Source organism: Capricornis sumatraensis, chromosome 5, assembly GCF_032405125.1.
Source record: "Capricornis sumatraensis isolate serow.1 chromosome 5, serow.2, whole genome shotgun sequence".
Lineage (NCBI taxonomy): Eukaryota > Metazoa > Chordata > Mammalia > Artiodactyla > Bovidae > Capricornis > Capricornis sumatraensis.
The window spans coordinates 61,686,158-61,707,865 of record NC_091073.1 but is presented as its reverse complement, the minus strand read 5'-3'; the positions used below and the strand labels follow the sequence as shown (position 1 = coordinate 61,707,865).

Here is a 21,708-nt window from a genome sequence, read left to right as displayed (position 1 = left end):
TCAATGTTGATTAGACTCTATTTCCCCTCAAATTTTCTAATTTTCTAATCTATGCTGCATAAATCTTTCTCTGAAGTCTGAGAGTATTGTAAAGAGACAGTATTGAGCACTGTTTTCAAACATTTTCCCCTCTGGTTATGGAAGAAGAAAAACAGCATACTATATAAAAATTATGCGGCAACTGCAACAAAAACAGGACAGTGGCACAAAATGATTTCTTTCAGTTGTTTTTTTGTCTTACATCTTAATTTTGCATGTAGAAGACATACACCTTTTATAAGAACCAGTGACCCTGCTTCAGGCATTCTTACTCAAATAAATTCTAAAACTTTGGCGTGAGGTCATTAAACTATTCCTAGGGCACCTTTTTATTCTAAAAGCCTTTGTAAGTGATTGAACTTCTAATTTGAATAATTGCATCTCACCGACATAAATTCCCTCTGTAGTTTCAACTGTATGCAATATCAGCTTTTGTTTCCTGAGTTAAATTAATGTTGAGTAATGTGGTGCTTCTTGAAAAAAAAAAAAAAAAAGGTGCATACACTTTCATAGTAACCTTTCAGCAGCCAGTAGAAGTGATTCATGGGCTTGAGAGGGGAAGAGGTCAGTATGAATAATCATTAACCAACAACGTCTGCTAGTGCTCTGTGTGTGCAGAGCATGGCTAAAGGTACGTCTCATCCAATAAAAGAGACATGCCTATATAACTTGATAAAACAAAAAAGATCAACTATTTCATAAACTGAATCCTATTTTCCATTGAATTACATCATGTACCTTGTTTGCATTGATGACTTACCTTTAACTAGCTGTGACTCCTCATGATGGACCTCCTCTATCCTTCTAGTCATAGTGTAAATTAATACTGGAAAACCTAACCTCAAAAAAGAACTACTGAGTAGTATTTTAAAAGTAAAGAATTATTTTTTATAAGACAGAATCCTGAAAATGAGTTTCTCCTATTAAACCTCAAGCCAACAGAATTTTTTTAAGACATAAAAAGAGCTCTAGTCCAAAATTTGTCACTCAAAGCCAATTTCCAGGGTTGCTATAACAGTATTCATTCAATAAACTCCAAAAGATTGGCATTATATGTACTTTAAATGAAATTCAAACTCTCAATTCTTGGATTTTCTTAAATAACATGTATACAAGTTGCAGAGTAACCTTTTTAAGAAGTCATTCTAAAGATCCAATTGGCCCTGGGCTATTTCAATCCATTCCAGAATTCAGTGACTTAGAATTTCAACCTATTACAATTTTGTCAGACTTGAACTACAAAAATTAGGGTTATTCTAGGTAGACTCAAAGGTTAATACAACTTTTTATATTACCTCTGAAATCTAGCATGTATCTTTGGCATCCTAGTGGCTGTGGTAGATATACCTACCTATTCACAATTCATCCTCCCAAACTTACCTTGCCATGACTTCCCTATGGGTGGAATATACTTCCATCTAATTGCTTTGGGTTTTGCTGTGTGACTTGCTTTGACCAAGGGAATGTAGACAGAAAAGCAAAAGTTCTGAATGGAGGCTCTAAGATGTTCTGAGCGTTTTCATTCACCCTGTGTCCCACTCTCACCCATGAGAAGAGCACACCCCAGACTGTCACTGTTCCTTCAGCAGAGGGCCCACAGTAAGAGATACAGGAAGCAGACTGATCCAAACCCTTAGCCTAGAGTGACTATAATCAATCTGCAGACCAATGAGCAAGAAATAAAAATGTTATATAAACCACTAAAATTTGGGGGTTGTTTGCTGCCACAATAAAAATAATAGTGTTGAACTATAAAAGGGCTCAAGGTATTATTTTTCTGGTACCATTCTGTCTCAAATTAAAATTTCCAGGTTTATTCTCTAAACTAGTATGCTAAACCAAACAAGTTTTGGGTTTGTTTTTTTTTCCATTTCCGGATGTGCTAGGCACTGACCAAATATCTGACAGCTTGATATCTTCATTATCAAATCTCATCTGAAGATACGGCAAGTATCTAGGATTAATAATTCTTAAACCTCTGCTATAGCAAGACGACCTTGAATACAGAATCTGTATCTGACTCCCATACCTCAAGAGCAGTTTTGCACATACCAGCCATTTGATAAATGATTCCCTATTCCAACTCACAGTTACCAGTGCCTTTATTATTGTCCGTACGAGCAAATGTGCAAATGCCCCGAGTCACAAAATTATTCATTTAGTTGAAATGAAAGAAATGACTACATATGGTCTTTCTACCTGAATACACAGCAGCACTCAGGTACTATGCAACGAATGACGCTCAAGACTGGTTGTTGTTGTTCGGTCACTAAGTCAGGTCTGACACTTTGTGACCCCATGGACTACAGCATGCCAGGCTCTCCTGACCTTCACTGTCACCTGGAGTTTGCTCAAATTCATGTCCATTGAGTCGGTGATGCCATCCAACCTCTCATCCTCTGTTGCCCACTTCTCCTCCTGCTCTCAATCTTTCCCAGCATCAGGGTCTTTTCTAATGAGTCAGCTCTTCACATCAGGTAGCCAAGGTGTTAGAGCTTCAGTGTCAGCATCAATCCTTCCAATGAAGACTGATAACCTGTTCCAACAGGAGTTCCCTCAAAATGGCACGCAGATTCTTTCAATGAATACTGAGATTTAGAATGGATGGCTGGGTGACAAATCTCATGGTGTTATACACAGATATGCAGCAGAGATGGGTCAGCATTCAATGGTACAATTCCAAGGAAGGTTCCTCAAAAGGAGCCCTGAGCTCCTTCACAGGAGCAGCCTTCTCTCTGCTCATCACTGATCCTCTGTGCCTCTCTCGTCTCCTGCTCAATGTCTCGGGTGTTTAATTTTCTCCGTCACCCAGCTGATCTGTGTTATTTTCCTTCCTCTTCTTCTCCACAGATTTTTCTTTCTTGCCTATTGTTTTATCTCTCTTCCTTTCACACTTTTAAGCCTTGGTATAACAAGACATGACCACACATCCAGAATACTCCCTCTGTTCACAACAAATCAACCAACTACAATAATCCGGGAATAATTTTCCAGCCTCAAAGTCAATAAAAGCAGGTGTGTGCCTTGCAGGAAGCTCAGGGATTTCCAGAGAGTACCACACACCCTGCCAACTATTTAGTACTTGCATCATTAGAGAAATTTGAAGACAAGAATTTTTTTGAATTTTTTGTCAAAAATTCTGAACCCCATGGCCTAAAGATGTTCAGTTCATCAAAGCTGTAGCATAGCAAAGATATCTTCAAATATGCTGAATTAATTATTAACAATATCTCATTACTGCATTTTCTAGTCTAAAATAATTTTAAGTATGATTCAGTGATATCTAATGAAAGTATAAACAAATTATCTATTATCCTCAAAAGTAATCTAAAATTCTTATAAGATAGATAAAACCATATAATCATACATTTTTTTTTCCTTTCTTCCCAGAATATCCTTTACCCTTTTATTTCAAAAATAACACCTCCTCTTCTTCTGGGAAGTATCACCACTACCTCACCTTGAAAGCCCACAGGAAAAATGTGATTCAAATATATGTTGTTGCTTTCTCATTCCTCCTAGCCACAAGGCTAGGGGTATGCACCTGTCCAAAGGTAAGCCAATCATGGCACCCTAACCTTCTGGTCAAAGTTGATCTGTATTTGCATGGATCAGGGCATATGGTCCAACCTGAGTCAATCACAGTCCTTCTTCAAGATTTCTCAAAGTGAAATTAAGGCATAAGGAGAAATCTCGCTCAGACGGTAAAGAAATTGGGCATCTAAAGGCATGAGAGCTGCCAGCAGCCATGTGCCCTGAGTCGAGATGAAAGCTGGTCTGAGAGAACTGAGCCAAGATGCTGGCAGAAGCAGATGTTGAAAGAGAAAAGACTGAGCACCCTGGCAGCATTCACGTCCCTGCTTTCAGTTGTCCCTGATGACTGCCACATTCCTGCCTTCCACCAACGTACTCATAAGCCTTCCAATCCATTTCCCTGTAGATCAAAGTCAATTCAGACTGTTCTTCTCTAACCAACAGCTAAGGAAATCCTACCAAACAAACTACAAGGTAACAAATTTGATTCTTAGGGTAGTGGTCCAGGAATACTGTAAGAAATTCTAATGTATGTGCAATAAACTTACTATTTAATCAACAGATCCGGCATTTAAATGACAGATCTTGTCATCTAAAGGCTTTAAAAGACAAGATCTGGCATATTCAAGACTTTCTTCATTGTCTTCTTCACTAGGGATAAGCTTTGCGTTTTCATAAAATGGCTATTTCCTTGTGTTTTTTCCCTCTGAGCACAAGTCATGAACATAGTATATACTAGGCTAAAGGCATGAGGATTGCAAACTATGATTGCCATATGATTCTCTGGAATATCATGAGATCCAAGATTATGAGGTTTTGTGTTCTGGAAAAATTCCATCTCAGGATAGTGAGGGTTGTGTAACAAGACAGCACTAAGAAAATTGGAAAAAAAGTCATTATTTGTGTGATTATTTGTTATCCAAAAATAATACCTGTCGGGTTCAAAGGGATGAAAGGGTCCAAAAGGAATCTGGATGGCTATGGAGAAGGCAGTTTTAATCTCAAATGAGGAATCTGATTCAAAACCTCAACAAAGAAAGTTTAATTTCCCCAAAGAATTGGGTCTAAGATGAGGCTGCTAGGAATTTAAAATTAAAGAGGAAGGAAATGTAAAACCCGTTCCTGTTAAATGTATTAAACTGCATTTAGGAATAAAGCCATACACTTATATATCCCTCTTCCTTTGTTTGCTGTACCCATGCACTACAATATTTTTGCATTCAAAGTAAGTGACCAGTTTGCTTGAAGCTGGTGACCTACTCTACAGTAAACATGAGAGACAGGGTTTAACTCAGAAGCCCCAACCCAAGAGAAGGCCCCTGTCATTCTCAAATGATGGAAGCACAAGTCAATAAGTAAATATTTAGGCAGACATGCTTTAGAACCCTAGTTGAGGAGAAGGGGACGACAGAGGATGAGATGGCTGGATGGCATCACTGACTCGATGGACGTGAGTCTGAGTGAACTCCAGGAGTTGGTGATGGACAGGGAGGCCTGGCGTGTTGCGATTCATGGGGTCGCAAAGAGTCAGACATGACTGAGCGACTGAACTGAACTGAACTTCACCCCAAAAGCACTCACTCAGGATCTCACTAAGCACCTGAACTCAGGAAGAGACCTGATTCTCAGTACAATAGTTACAATTTTAACGAAGCAATTTCATTCTAACTCTTCAAAGCTGGTGTCTATGCCCTCACCTAGTTTAAAGACTAGAAAAGGGGGGGGGGGGAAGTAAGCTGGTTACTCTGTATCATTTTAAATTCTTAGAAGTTGATACATTCATTTTATTTGTTTTATAGAAATATTTAGTATAATGCATAAACTTAATACACAAAATAATGGAAGAAAACAAATTATATTACAAAATGCAAATTCTTAGTTGATAAACTTACTGAAACAGCTAGGTTTCAGACATCAGCATTAGAATAACTAAGTTTCTCTGAGTTACTGGAGACTACTTGCGTATAACTTTTGGAAATCTCCACTCCAAAATTTTTCCGATGTAAATGGCATTTAATCTTCTTAATCAGCAACATGCTTAAAGAATACACTAGAAGATCTGAAATCAGTGCTGTAGACTTTTCCACCTATCAGAATTCCGTGTGTGCATAAATGTGTGAGTGCATGTGTGCAAGTGTAAAACAATCAGGTAACTGAATTGGAGACAAATTCATCCTGCAACTGAACTCATAAATGTGATCTCAGTCATATATGAATAATTAAAAAAAAAAAAACTTAAAATCTCAGGCCACAGCCACAGAAAGTGATATTATTTTATAAAATTTCTTTAGAATCTCAATTTATCATTCCTAAGGGGGAGGGAACTATAGATATAGAGAAGCATCAAAGAATTATTTTTATTCACCATTGCTTATAATATGACCGCATTAGAAGACCTTATAAAGACATTTAGTAACGTTAAAATTTCATTCAAGCCCTTTTAAAAACCTTTCAGTTTCTAGCATGGACACAATATACAGAAATCTCATTTCTAGTGCTTGAGAAACAACCAAACGTGCATTTCAAAGAAAGGAGTCATATCAGTTTTACCTGCATCGATGTTCCTTCCACTCTTGCCACACAGGCAACTTGATCCAAGAAAGTCACTGCCACAGGTACCGCCACAAAGAAGCCTTTACAAAAGGCTTTGAAGTACCTTCTCACCCAGCCTTGGGACTGCGCCATGCCTAAAAGCACAACAAAAATAAATATGAGATTAGCCCCAAGAAAGGTAAGAAAGAAAACATAAAAAACAGTGCAAGAAAAATAAGAGTTAAGAAAAAGCAACCTCATCTCAATATGTTTCATACTCATCGCCCCTGAGGTCTCCAGCACCATGGAAGCACTGTAACTGTCCTGTGTTGCTTATGTTCAAGTTGTTATTTAAGTGATAAATCACTTTCCATCATGTTTAAACCAATGTTATGGGGCCTATGTTATGGCAGCCAAATTTATCCTAATATAACCATGAAATATATGAGAAATCAAGAAAAAATATCACTGCATGTGAATTCAGTACAAATAATTATCAACTCTCACTTAGCCCTGTAACCACTTGGTTAATTTTCAGAGTTTCTAGGGCTAATGCAATCCTTTAACGGTCTTGTACAATGAAAAACAAAATAGTGAGAGATCAAGAGATTCTACCCTACAAGACCAAAATGCAGCTAAACCCAGTCCAACAGGTGAAGAATCCTCCTGGCTGGGGAAGATAAATGACCAGTTTATTTACCAGTTTCTCAAAATAATAACTGATTCATACTATGTGATAGGTTATAATTTCAGTCCGTTCTATTTCTTGACTAGGACTAGATAAATACAGGAAGACCAGATTATTCTAGTGGGCTAGGGCAAGAGATGGTGGTAGGATGGATTGTAGTGTTGGTGGTGGTGGTGATGGAAATGGATCAAAATGGGCAAACTTCACATATGCATTTTGGAGGTTAAACAGACAGAAATGAAAATGGATGGACAAGGATTGGGGAGAGGAGAAGAGATGAGAAAAGTGTTGAGGTAGTTGTGACCTATTCAAGCACTGTTATTTTATCATTTCCTTGGGTCACATTTCAAAGTACTAAAAACGTGCAAATAATTCAATTCCTGAAAACTCTAATAAGTACAAGGTCATGGGCTGGATGCTGCTGCTGCTGCTGCTAAGTCACTTCAGTCGTGTCCGACTCTGTGCAACCCCATAGACGGCAGCCCACAAGGCTCCCCCGTCCCTGAGATTCTCTAGGCAAGAACACTGGAGTGGGTTGCCATTTCCTTCTCCAATGCATGAAAGTGAAAAGTGAAAGAGAAGTCGCTCAGTTGTGTCCAACTCAGCGACCCCATGGACTGCAGCCCACCAGGCTCCTCCATCCATGGGATTTTCCAGGCAACAGTACTGGAGTGGGGTGCCATTGAGATACACAAATGAAAAGCAGACATAGTCCTTGCTCTCAAGGAGTTACAAAGTGCCAGGGAAGATTGCCTTTAGATAAATATTTCCAAGGGAAAATAGCATTGAAAAGAGCCAATGTGCCTGGAGCAAGGAAGTGCATGCATTAGAAAATGATTAAGAAATGTGTCCCAAAGGAAAAGGCATTCTCGGTAAGACCTGGGCACTTCGGGCAAAAGCAGCAGTGTGCATGAAGACCTCAGAGCAAAATAAAACATAAGTTATTTAAGAAACTATAAGAAATTCAGTTTTGTATATATACAAACTTTAATATGCTAATGTTTAATTCAGTAAACATTTATTTACTGTCTGCTAACCACCAATGCTAAGTGCAGGGGATATAAAGATAGATATATATACAGTATAAAATCATTTAAATACCCTCCTGAAACAATACTTCATATTGTTCCATGATCTGAAAACTAGATCCCACATGCCGCAACTAAAATCTCACATATAGCAACTAAGATCCAGTGCAGTCAAAAAAAAAAAAAAAATAGTAAGGGGTCGGATTCAATTTCTAACATTCTTTCCAGGGCTGTCATTCTATATCCCTATATATTTTTTTTATTGTTTCTCCAAGTCTTTGAGAAGATACTAAAATAAAGAAAGGCACTTAGGTGATTATTGACCAAGAAGAGAAATTATGTTGAGAATTTTAGGTTTGAGAATTTGTTGTTGTTGTTTTTTTTAATGTTGAAAGGAAAAAAGACTTTTATTATACAACTAGTTACAAAAGGGAAGCAGAGATAAAGTTGGAACTAGTGCAAATTATGTGACGAGACATTAAACACAAGTAAGACCTGAAAGCCACTGCCCTTTCCCTTCTCAGGCTCACAATTCCGCTGCTGATCCAAGCACTGCTGCCATCTCCTGCACAACTCAGGACGAATACTTTTCTACTGTTGCTGTTGCTGCTGATAAGCCACTAAGTCATGTCTGACTCTGTGACCCCATGGACTGCAGCATGCCAGGTTTCACTGTCCTTCACCATCTCCTGGAGTTTGCTCAAACTCATTCCATCGAATTAGTGATGCCATCCAACCATGTCATCCTCTGCTGCCCCCTTCTCCTCCTGCCTTCAATCCTTCCCCGCATCAGGGTCTTTTCCAATGAGTTGACCCTTTACAACAGGTGGCCAAAGTATTAGAGCTTCAGCTTTAGCATCAGTCCTTTCAATGAATATTCAGGGTTGACTTCCTTTAGGATTGACTGGTTTGATCTCTGCTGTCCAAAGGACTCTCAAGAGTCTTCTCCAGCACAATTCAAAAGCATCCATTCTTCGGCATTCAGCTTTTTTATGGGCCAACTCTCACAACTGTACATAACATCTAGAAAAATCACAGCTTTGACTATATGGACTTTTGTCAGTAAAGAGATGTCTTTGCTTTTTAATAGTTGTCTAAGTTTGCCATAGCTTTCCTTCCAAGTAGCAGTTATCTTTTAATTCCACGGCTGCAGTCACCATCTGCAATGATTTTGGAGCCTAAGAAAACAAAATGTCACTGCTTCTATTTTTCCCCTTCTATTTGCCATGAAAATTATGTGGGAGGTGTATCTATCGAGGGTATGCAGACTCTGCCCAAGCACGGGGGAGAAAATAAAAGCTCCCTTGCAGATTAGGGGCCATTATTTTCAGAGGCTCAAAGCAAAAGTCTCAGTACAGTCCTGTCTTACCTGAATTGTGAATGACACCTTTAACTCATAATAATAAAACCCTCTTTGGGACTTCTATCATTAAAGTACTAAAGCTATATACAAAGGAAGAAATGAACATTACACTTCTATGTCAAGTTATATTAAATAAAATGTTTAAAGTGCTGTGACATTCACATTTTGGTAAAGTTAATGCATCTCCTTTTCTATAAAGAATCATTGGGGTGATCTGGTCTTTTGTTCACATCTTAAATATTTAAAACTACCATAGTAATAAGCACTGAGCATCTGCTTTCTCTGAGAAAATTTCCCTTAAAGCAATAATAATGTGGTATCCCAAGCAAAAAAGGAATAATTTGTATCAGTAACCTCATTCTTCCAGCAACCATGCAAGTCATTTAGGTTCAAAACATTGCTCCTGAGAAAATTACTGCTTAAATAGTAGGCACACCTGATTCACTGCTGAAGTACCTAAACAGAATATTTTTAAATAAGCTTTCAGATTCCATTGAAATCATATTTGCCACTTGTATACTTACTTACTTACTTACCTGCAAGTAAAATTTTGGGGGGCATTACTGACCTCAACTGCCTAATGACCTCCACTCTAAATATCTGTCTTTCCTCTCACATGTGTTATGGTTTGATCACGCATGAATTCATCTAAAATCATTCTTAAATTCCCATACATTTCATCTTATACAAAGTCACTAATCGCTCACCCATAGCAACCAAGTGAATAAATATACCTCAAGTCATCCTAATTATAAAAACTATTTTAAAACTGTGTGGCAGGTTTGGAGGTAAGAGAAAGACAATAAATGACAAAGCAGTATCCTATACAAAGTGTAACCTTTCAATCATAGAAATCAGCCCACACATTTAGATAACAAAATCAAAATTTTATTTGTAAATTCAAAGTGTATATCAAACTACAAATGTCAGAAAATACAAGAGCAGGGATCCAAACAAATCTGACACTAAATTCCTGATTGAGTCATATTTTATTGATCATCTACTATGTAACTGTGCTAAGGGGCACATACAATGCACAACAAGGAAGGCGTGGTCCCTGGCCACATGGAGCTTACATTTTCATTCTTTCTTCAGCAAGTACCTACTTTGCGCTACTCACTATGCTAAGATTTTGTTGTTGTTCAGTTGCTAAGTCGTGTTGGACTCTTCGTGACCCCCATGGACTGCAGCATGCAAGGCCTACCTATGTCTCACTAAGATGCCAAGAGTAAAAAGGCACACAGAGTCACAGTTCCTTCCCAAAGGGCCTGCGACAAGATCACAAGAAATTAGTAGATGACCACACATGATCAGACTACCCTTCTCCATGTGTCTCTCCAGGAGCTCCTGATGCCAATAACCTCACTCTGCAAACATAGCCTAACCATGCATGTTAGGAGGCAGGAGGCACCTGAACTAAATCAGGGAAAAAATAATAACTGATGAATGAGAACAATTTTGATTCCACTAGAAGCAGATCTAGGAAAATAATCGATGGATCCTAATCTAGAAAAAAAAACTGGGGCGCTAACTTCCTCCTTTCAGATTATAAATAAATAATGTATTATAAAAATAGATAATTAACACTTAAGGTTTTCTCAGTGCTGAACAATGACAGGATTTCAGGCAGTTTACTAGACAGGAATCTTGTTGACATGCACAGAACTGGCAGTGACCCCTCAATGGATAGCAACAGCACTTTAATTTTTTTTTTGAAGTTCCCATGTTTTCTCTCCTACAAAACTGTGTTTTTCTAATAACAATAGGAACATTTAGCCATCATCTCTAGCAATCTAATTTTTTTGGCAAACATGACAATCAGGAAAATAAAGCCATTGAAGGTGACTGCAAATGCTCTATATTTTCTGTTTCCTGCATTCTTCCAAGAATGGGAGACTTCTATCAACTCAGGAATGACAAAATGCTTCAAAGGAAAAGACATTACTTTTTAAAAGGAAAAGTAGAGACCCAAGAGTTTTCAACCCAAGAGACCACAGTTCAGTTCAGTTCAGTCGCTCAGTCGTGTCTGACTCTTTTCGACCCCATGAATTGCAGCACACCAGGCCTCCCTGTCCATCACCAACTCCCGCTCAAACTCACATCCATCAACTCAGTGATGCCATCTCATCCTCTGTCGTCCCCTTCTCCTCCTGCCCTCAATCCCTCTCAGCATCAGAGTCTTTTCCAATGAGTCAACTCTTCGCATGAGGTGGCCAAAGTATTGGAGTTTCAGCTTTAGCATCATTCCTTCCAAAGAACACACAGGGCTGATCTCCTTTAGAATGGACTGGTTGGATCTCCCTGCAGTCCAAGGGACTCTCAAGAGTCTTCTCCAACACCACAGTTCAAAAGCATCAATTCTTCAGGGCTCAGCTATCTTCACAGTCCAACTCTCACATCCATACATGACTACTGGAAAAACCACAGACTTGACTAGAGGGACCTTTGTTGGCAAAGTAATAATGTCTCTGCTTTTGAATATGCTATCTAGGTTGGTCATAACTTTTCTTCCAAGGAGCAAGCGTCTTTTAATTTCACGGCTGCAGTCACCATCTGCAGTGATTTTGGAGCCCAAAAATATAAAGTCTGACACTGTTTCTACTGTTTCCCCATCTATTTCCCATGAAGTGATGGGACCGGATGCCATGATCATTTTCTGAATGTTGAGCATTAAACCAACTTTTTCACTCTCCTCTTTCACTTTCATCAAGAGGCTTTTTAGTTCCTCTTTTCTTTCTGCCATAAGGGTGGTGTCATCTGCATATGTGAGGTTATTGATATTTTTCCTGGCAATCTTGATTCCACTTTGTACTTCTTCCAGCCCAGCGTTTCTCATGATGGACTCTGCATATAAGTTAAATAAGCAAGGTGATAATAAACAGCCTTGACGTACTCCTTTTCCTATTTGGAACCAGTCTGTTGTTCCACGTCCAGTTCTAATTGTTGCTTCCTGACCTGCATATAAGAGACCACAACTAGGCACAAATATAGCAGATTATCTCATAGCTAGGAAATGGCAACCTACTCCAGTGTTCCTGCCTGGAAAATCCCATGAAGAGAGGAGCCTGGAGTCACAAAGTATTGGACATAAGTGAGCATGCAAGCACACATCTCACAGCTAACACATTTCATGAATATGAATAAGTCATAATTGTAACAAAATGGTTGGCCTTTTTGGTATTGAGTTCAGACAGATTCCTTTTAACGAACCAGAATCCCCACCAAAAGTGGAGTAATTGGGAGTCTTAATTATTGGTTTAATTCAATAAAATTGCTAGGTATTGGCTGCTCCCAGTATCTAGGTAGATGTGATTTTAAAAGGGTCAGAAAATAGATTTTCCCAGAGTAACATTTATCCCACTGTGCTATGCCACAATGCTGAAAGTTCTTAGCATTGTAGAACATGGGCAGAGTTTCTTAAACTTAAGTGATCACAAAAGTCACCTGTGTTGCTTATGGAAAACACAGACTCCTGAGACTCAACCTGATTAAGAGGAGATTCTCAAGGGTAGATGTGTGGATCACGTATATCAGAATCATCTAGAGGAGCATTTGCAAATTATATACGTGTGCTTAGTCACTCAGTCGTGTCCAACTCTTTGTGACTGTATGAACTATAGTCTGCCAGGCTCCTCTGTGCATGGGATTTTTTCAGGTTAGAATACTGGAGTGGGTATTCATTTCCTTCTCCAGGGGATCTTCCCAACCCAGGGATCAAACCCGAGTTTCCTGTATTTCTTGCATTGCAGGAGGATTCTTTACCCAACCTTCATAATACATGGTGATATTCTGTGATCTCTAGTATGCTATAGGGAAGAATAAATACATGTGTGTTAAAAAAAATTCTTAGATGATTCTAATATGCTGTCTCTGGTCTTCCTCCCTGTCCACAATCCTCATTCACCCTCATTGGAGAACCACTAGCTCAAAAAAGGAAATCATTTTAGAGGGAAATATTTTTTAGTAGCTTCATTGAGGTATCATTTACATACCATAAAATTCACCCACTGTAAGTGTATATACTTCAAAGATTTTTAGCTAATTTATGCTGTTGTGGAATCATCACAATACATTTTTGGAGTATTCTGTCACCCCCATAAGTTCACGAGGCCTATCTGAAGGCCAGTTCCCATTCCCACCCAAGCCCCAGGAATATACTGCTCTCTTCTTTAAGAGATGTGCATTTTAAAGAAATTTTAGTAGTTGTTTTTTTTTTTTTTGGTCTGGCTTGTTTCATTTAACACAATATTTTTGAGGTTCATCCATGTTGCATTTATAAGTAGTTCATTTTTTTATTGCTAAACAACATTTCATCGTATTGATATGTCATAATTTAACTGTTCATCAACTGATGGGACATTTGGATTGTTTCCAGTTTTGAGCTATTGTGAATAAGGCTGCTGTAAGTCTCTGCATACAAGTCCTTGTGTGAATATATGCTTTCATTTCTCTTGAGTAGTTATTTAGGAGTAGAATTTCTTGGTTATATGAAAAGTATATTTTTTGTATTTTGAGGACTGCGAAACTGTTTTCCAAGGTGATTGTATCATTTTACATTTTCACTAGCAATACATGAAGGTTTTTGGCTTCTCCAGATTCTAGCCAACACTGGGCATTCTTAGTCCTTTAGATTATGACCATTCAAATGAGCATGCAGTATGGTATTTAACTGTGATTTTGATTGGCATTTCCCTAATAACTGATAATGTCAAACATCTTTTCACGAGCTTAGTAGGAAGTCTTGCCTTTATTAAAGTGTCTGCTCAGATCTTCTGCCAATTTTGTAATTGGTTTTTCTTCTTATTGAGTTGTAAGGATGTGTGTGTGTGTGTGTGTGTGTGTGTGTGTGTGTGTGTGTGTGCTTAGTCGCTCAGTCGTGTCTGACTCTTTGTGAACCCATGGACTGTAGTCTGCCAGGCTCCTCTGTCCATGGGGATTCTCCAGGCAAGAATACTGGAGTGGGTTGCCATGCCCTCCTCCAGGGCTTCTTCCCGACCCAGGGGTCGAACCCAGGTCTTCCACATTGCAGGCAGATTTTTTACCATCTGAGCCACCAGGGAAGACCATGTGTATATGTATCGTTAGAGATACATAGGTACAAGTCTTTTATCAGATACATGCTTTGCACATATTTTCTCCTTCTGTGTGTCTGGCTTTTTTATTTTCTGAAAGATATCTTTTGAAGATCAAAACAAAAAGATAATGAGTAATCTTCAGAAATGTGAACTCCAGCATCAAATTATATATCTTGAACTGTGTGACTTGTATGTATAGTTTAAGTCAAAAATTCTCAGAAGGAGCAAGCAAAAATAAAGAACGAAAAACTGTCAAAAGTAATAAAGGGGAGAAATATAATGGGGTTAGACATAAAGTGAATCATGTTCTGGCAAAGAAACCCAACTTTAAAAGTCCGCACTGGTAGACTGATGAAGATAAAGGTTCTCTATTTTGACCTAAAACCACTTCTCTGACAGAGATAATAAATTGTCTATTGGAGAGTGATGAACACCTGGACGCCAAAAGAGGTGAAATTTTAAGTCAGAAATATTAAAATGCAAATGAACTCTAAGGGCATGTTGTACTACACTGATGTAGAGAGAAAATGCCACCAGAAATCAATAAGAAATGCAATTTCATATAAGCTTCCTGAGTTTAGGGAAAGACTCCTTCCACTTGCAAACCTCAGGCATTTATCCCCACCTCTCCTTCTGCCTTTGTTGAAGCTGAGGCTGGCAGTGCTCTGCAGAGGCACAGTCACCAAACAGGGAAACTCAGTAGGATGGTGAGTGAATCCAACCGTGTTCAGTCGCTCAGTCATGTCCAACTCTTTGCGACCCCATGGACTGTAGCCCACCAGCTCCTCTGTCCATAGGATTTCCAGGCAAGAATACTGGAGTGAGTTGCCATTTCCTACTCCAGGGGATCTTCCTGACCCAGAGATCTAACTTGTGTCTCTCCTGTCTCCTGCATTGGCAGGCAGGTTCTTTACCACTAGTGCAACCTGGGAAACAGATCTCAAGTCAAATCATGATCCAATCATGTGAATTTGGGCAAATTACTTCATCATTCCAAGCCACAATTTTTTTCATATAAGAAAACTTGTAGGGTGTTTTGGATATTCACAATGTTCATATTGTGTGTGTGTGTTTTAGTAAACATTTGCATGAAGAAAGAGAACACCCATAAAACTAGCATATTATGTGCAATGTATTAGAGAACAATGGTGAGATAATCAAATTAAAGTTATTTCTTCAGATAAAAGCATTAGCCATGTACAAAGAAGAGGACTAACAATGACAAATTTTTAAAGGGCAAGAAACTTAAGAATGTCCATTACTTATAATTAAACCAATAAAGCCTATCTTCTAAATAATGGGACACCTCATATCCAGAGTGATAGTTTTCTTCTGCTTTGAACCTGATCTTTTTCTAAGATTTGATGGGTTAAGGATGATCATAGTTCCTGATACCAGCCAATTAATAAGAATTACGAGTGCCAACACCAGCAATGCCTTAGGTGTCTTGGGGAATATTTTTAAGCAGAATATAAAAAATATATGACTTAGCAACAAAATGGGATCACAGGAATAAATTATATATTAGATACTGGAAAAAAAAGAAAAGAAAGATAGATAGAATTGGAAGGGAAAAATTCATGAAAGAAGCTTTAAAGAAAAAAAAACGAATTGGAATGTAGGTGGCAGGTTAGGAATGTTCACTATAAAATTCTCAAAACTTTTCCGTATGCTTAAAATTTTTCATTGAAATGTTGAAAAATAAAAGAAGTATAAATTACACTTAGTAAATGTCTCAGGCAAGAGGAAAATGTGATTATGAGAGTAAAGGCACATATGGGCCTACTGAGATAGTGTGAATGCTGGCCAAACCAGGAACAAGAGATATATTAAGAGCAGTGAGGGATAAGACTGGATTTAATACTTATTTTTATTTTGTTTTGCTTTGTTTCTTAGCAATATGAAAATCTTCATCACTCCAATATTTTTGGAAACCACATAAAACAAAATCACAACAGCTGCCCTCTCTAAGAGCTGGCTCAGGCCACCCTAATCCTATGGATTATCCTTATCCTTTAACTGCACATAGACACCATTTGACTGCATTTACAACTAAGGCCCAATCACAAATTTCAGTTATTAAGATGCCATAAATTCTGCAAAAAACAGTTTACCATAAAAATTAACAGGACAGCAAATAGTTCTTTATGGAATGAGAAAAATCCTATTAAGTGATAACCATTAGCAAGGAGAAGCTAGGTAAGATTTAAACTGTAATAACCACAAAACTGAAATTTCAACACTGCACTCTATATATTTTTTTCCAATTTAATAGAAAAGCATAACTGCTGTCATTAAGAAGAAGCTAAAGGCAATGTGGATATTAAGGTAACAATGTGGCAACTTAAATATATGTGTAAATGAAACAGACCAGGTACTTATCCACAACCCAAACAAAGTAATTAGAAGACTTTGGACTATTTCACCATAAGCCTATTTATTCCTAAAGCAATAATATTTTGAATTAGCTAAAGAACTTATTTCCTGCATCAGAATACTTGCTGAACAGCTACAAAGAAAATACCGCATTATTTAGCATTTAAGCCATGAGTGCAATTGGCTTTTAAAAAGTTAAGTGAGCCTGTAAAAGGAAAAAGCATGCTTCTCAAAAGCAAAATCTCAAAACCCTTCAAAAATCAAAACTAAGAAATAAAAGTGAGACAAAGGAAATAAGGAAAAAATAATGACACTGAGAATGTATAAGAAGAAGGACACAAGATAAACAAGAAGAAAATTAGAAAGTAAGTGTCAGGCAATAATATGGGTGATGGGGAAATGGCCCCAGAAACACCATGTGACATATATTTCCTAGAGCACAGCTGTCCTACTGTCTACTACTAAGTCATACTCATTTATGCTAGTTACTTTTCACAATACCTCTGTTTTTGCCCTATTTTTATATGGTACAAGGGTCTCCAGTGGGTTGGACAGAAAAGGCAATTTTTTAAAACAAATATGCTATTAGGGTCTCATGAAAATCCTATCCTGACCCCATCTCCCCACCATGCCTCAAATACACTACTTTCTTTAAATAGACACCAACTCAAATTCACATCAAGAGATAAGAAGCAAAAAGATGGCTTTTGGGGAGGGAGGGGGTAGGACAGATTGGGAGATTGGGATTGACATGTACACACTTTGTTGTTGTTGTTTAGTCGCTGTTGTGTCCAACTCTTTGCAACCCCCTGGACTGTAGCCCACCAGGCTCCTCTGCCCATGGGGTTCTCCAGGCAAGAATATTGGAGAGGGTTACCATTTCCTTCTCTAATACACTATCGTGTGGAAAATAGGTAACTAGTGGGAACCTGCTGTATAGTGCAGGGAGCTCAGTTTGGTGCTCTGTGATGACCTAGATGGGTGGGATGGGGGCTGGAGGTGGGAGGCAGACCCAAGAGGGAAGGGATATATGTATACATATTGCTGATTCACTTCATTGTACAGCAGAGACTAACACAACATTGAAAAGCAACTATTCTCCCTTTTTTTTTTAAATGATTTTCCTTTGATCAGAATTGGAAAGAGGATGTAGGCAAGTTTCTTAAGGTAGCCAAGCCCACCAGACCCCAAAGAGGCAAAGATGGGAAGAGAAAGTCACAAAAAAATGTGAGACCAGGAAATATAAGTTAACCAGCAAACAGCCAGCCAGGGACTTATTCTACTCTTCAGAGAATCAGAAATATAAATTAGAAACACAGGCTCCCCCAGCAGGGGAAGCACGTTAAGGCTCTATTAGTCTGTCAAAAATAAAGCCTGTCCAAACTATGGTCACAATTTTTGGAAGGCTGCCACGGCCGGTCCACAGCAGCTGCATGTCCATGGGGAGCTAACACAGTGGCAGTGCCAGCTCAAAACCAGATAAAGATGCAGCCGGATGAGAAGACTTGTGCAATTTAAATGGAGAGCAACAGTAACCAAGGTCTTAAGAGCAAGTGGCTGTGGTCTTTTAAACTTTTAAGTGTAAGGGCACCCTCAGGCACACACACTGGTTGAAATGGCAACAAAGGCCAGGCTGGCAACATGGTTTTTTTTGGGTTTTTTTGTGTGTGTGTGTGTGTTTTTTTTTAAGGCAGCCTAGAGGTCAGAGTACAAAGAGGCTCTTCCTGTACAGCCTGGGGATTGAGGCAGATGGAGCACAGCACTCTATGGACTCGAGTGTCTGCTGCACAGAAAGTCCAGGGATCGTGATGAGCCCCTGGCGAACATTACAGCATACGGAGCTGAGATGCTTATTTAGATTGCTCCCCGCACAGAAATGCCTTCTTTTGATTCTGCTTCCTTGCTGGTATATTAGAAGATTCTGTTTCAGATATCTGTGAAATTTCATTAACATGCAATGCCCTGAAGTTACAATGTATCTGCCAAAGTATTTAAAATTACTCATAGAAATATGGAAGGGTGTGGAGAAGATGGTTCAATAAGGTAACCACCGATCTTCAATGAACTATAATGAGTCCTGGGCTTCCCTGGTGGCTCAGACGGTAAAAGCGTCTGTCTGCAATGCGGGAGACCCGGGTTCGATTCCTGGCTGGGAAAGATCCCCTGGAGAAGGAAATGGCAATCCACTCCAGCACTCTTGCCTGGAGAATCCCATGGACGGAGGAGCCTGATAGGCCCCAGTCTACAGGGTTGCAGAGTCGGACACGGCTGAGCAGATCACTACTACTACTTCTATGACTCTGACTACATAATTCCAAAGAATTATCTGAAGTTGGAGAAATAGAGCAATTTAAAAAGCCCTCCATTATTATCATTATTACTTTGTAGATCTGTTTTCAAATACTTGACCAGCAAGAGTTGATGGCTGTCTGTCAAATACAGCTTAGCAGAGTATTATGGAACATTCCATCAGCTCAATATAAGACTCTTTAAATGAACTAATGTGATATTAGAGAAGTGGTCAAATACAGGACTTCCCAGGTGGCTCAGTGGTAAAGAATCGGCCTGCCAAGAGGGAGGCATGGGTTTGATCCCTGCCCTGGAGAAGGAAATGACAACCCACTCCAGTATTTTTGCCTGAGAAAGCCCATGGTCTGAGAAGCCTGGTGGGCTACAGTCCACGGGGTCACAAGAGTCAGACATAACTTAGCAACTAAACGACAAGCCAAACACATGAATGGAACAGTCAAGGGACCTATGGGGGTCTAGATATATTCCTGCAAATTCCTTGTCAGGTCTCCCTTCAAAATTAGTAATCCAATTCCCATCTTTTTAAGGGTGGGTTGGTCTTAGAAAGAGACTTGCTTCTAGCAAAGAGAATGTGGTAGAACTGATGTTGTGTGACTTCCGAAGCTAGTCAAAAAATAGATAGCTTTCTCTTGCCTCTCTCTCCTTGATGACTACCTCTAGGCAAGCCAGCACCAGGTCCAGAGGACAGCGAGACCTAGCAAAAGTTCAATCAGAGAACAACTGAGGCCCCCCTCCCTGCAAGAGCCAGCACCCTCTGGCCAGACATGGGAGTGAGCCACCTGTAGGGCAGACCCTCCCACCTCAGTTAAGCCCTCAGATGACAGTGGTTCCAGTTGAAATCTTAACTTCAACCTTAAAAGAAATCATGAGCTAGAATTGTGGAGCTGAGCTGCTCCCACATTCCTCACCTGTGGAAACTCTGAAAGAGAATAAATGTCTAAAGCCACTGAGTTTGGAGGTAATTTATTTTGCAGAAATAACTAACATAATAGTAAACCCAGAAATAAAAACAAAGACACAAAGAAATTGGGTATATGATAAAGACTTTCACACTGATCGAGAGGAGCTTAAATTAACAAATGATGTTAAATAATCAGGGTTTGGAGGGAGAAAAAAAAAGGTAGATATTCATTCTACTCATTATAGAAAGATAAATTCCAGATAATTCAAAGATTAAATATAAGAAATAAACACAAATGCCATAAAAGAAAATAAATGCAGACAGTCTTTTAGGAGTGGAAACAGGCATTTTTGAACATTTTACAAATCCAGGAAACAAAAAAGATTGATGGATTTGACTGCATAAAAATCAAAACATCTCATAAATAAGATTATAAAATAATCATCATGATATTAAACATTGCAATGTATATTAATCCCAAAGGTGTAATATCTCTAAAATCACACAATTCTTATTTTTTTTAAAGGTAAATGTTCTGAAAGAAAAGTGAGTAACATGAAATACAAGAAAGGCACTTCACTGAAAGCAAAATAAAATATGGATGTTACACAGAGGTATAAAAAAATGTTCAATCACATTAATAATAAAACCAATACAAATAAAAACAAAATATCGCCTCTTTAACCTATCAGACTGGCAAAGATTCAGAAAACTAAAACCATCCTGTGTAGAAACATAGAATTTCCCATGCTCTCCTGGGAGCATAAATAGGTACACTCTTTCTTGAAAGCAACATTGCAATAAGAACCAAAGTGTTATGCAAACACATACCTCTGATGCAGAGACACCACTTCCTGGGTACAAAGATATGATCTAGAATTTTCAGTACACCACTCTTTATAATAGTGAAAAACTGAAAACAGCCTAAACATCCACAAAAAAAGAAATGAACTTCGACATGCATATAGTAAAATCACTTGCAATCATTAAAAAGGACATTGTACAGCTATACTGTTTGACACGGTCTTAAAAGAAAGTTGGAAGACACTAAGTATAACATGAACTCATTTATGTGAAATATTATATACATACATCATCATGAAAAGAGGTCAGATGGAGAACAGTAGGCACAGAGATAATGACAGTAGTATTTACTGGCAGTCAATGGATTTTTACTTTATTCTTTCCCATATTATTTAAATTCTCTATGTGTATATATTATGTTTATAGACTAAAGCAAATTAACATTAACCTCTTCTGCTACAAGAGGTATTTCTTTAATGTAAATTAGTTCACATGCGGGAAAGTCTCATTTCCTGCCTTCAAGACTCTCCACTACAATAAACTATCCAAGGAAGCTGAGAGTAGTAGATGAAGAAATGAAAAGTATTTCCCCCTGTATTTAAAATAAAACTGATAAGTCAACACCCTGGACCAGAGTTTTAACTTTGATGAAAATGGTTTCTGTTAAAAGTGAGTAACGTTAAGGACCAAAAACTCAAAGGAGGAAAACCAGGGTGTAAGACCAAGGACTGATGGTGATGCTGGGTATAAATTCCAGTTGAGATTTAATCATGCTGTTATTTTTATTGCAATTGTCATTTCTTGGTGCCAGTTCTGTTTACAAAATTCCACTGGTTTTAAACCATCCGTTCCCAACCCTATTTTCCCTAGAAGTTCTATCACGTTTAGCACAAGATTTTGCAGAATGAAAGATTTCCCAGGAATGCAAACACGGCAGGAAGAGAGAACTGCCTCTGCTATTCTGAGTAAAACATAGAGATAGAGAAACATTCCATAAGTAAAAAAGAAAAATGAAAAGAAACATTAAACTTTATTTTGATTAAGCAAGAGTTTCTAAG

The 21,708-nt window shown here is 38.4% G+C and overlaps 1 protein-coding gene across 1 annotated transcript in view; it reads right to left on the bottom strand.

Annotated features, from left to right (window-relative positions):
- The window catches only part of IMMP2L (inner mitochondrial membrane peptidase subunit 2), a 950,351-nt gene that overhangs the window by 901,506 nt on the left and 27,137 nt on the right, over positions 1-21,708 (bottom strand). The window contains exon 2 of the mRNA XM_068973196.1: positions 6,124-6,260. Within this exon, the coding sequence (XP_068829297.1) occupies positions 6,124-6,258 (135 nt within the window). The 5' untranslated portion in view covers positions 6,259-6,260. The remainder of the gene's footprint in view (positions 1-6,123; positions 6,261-21,708) is intronic.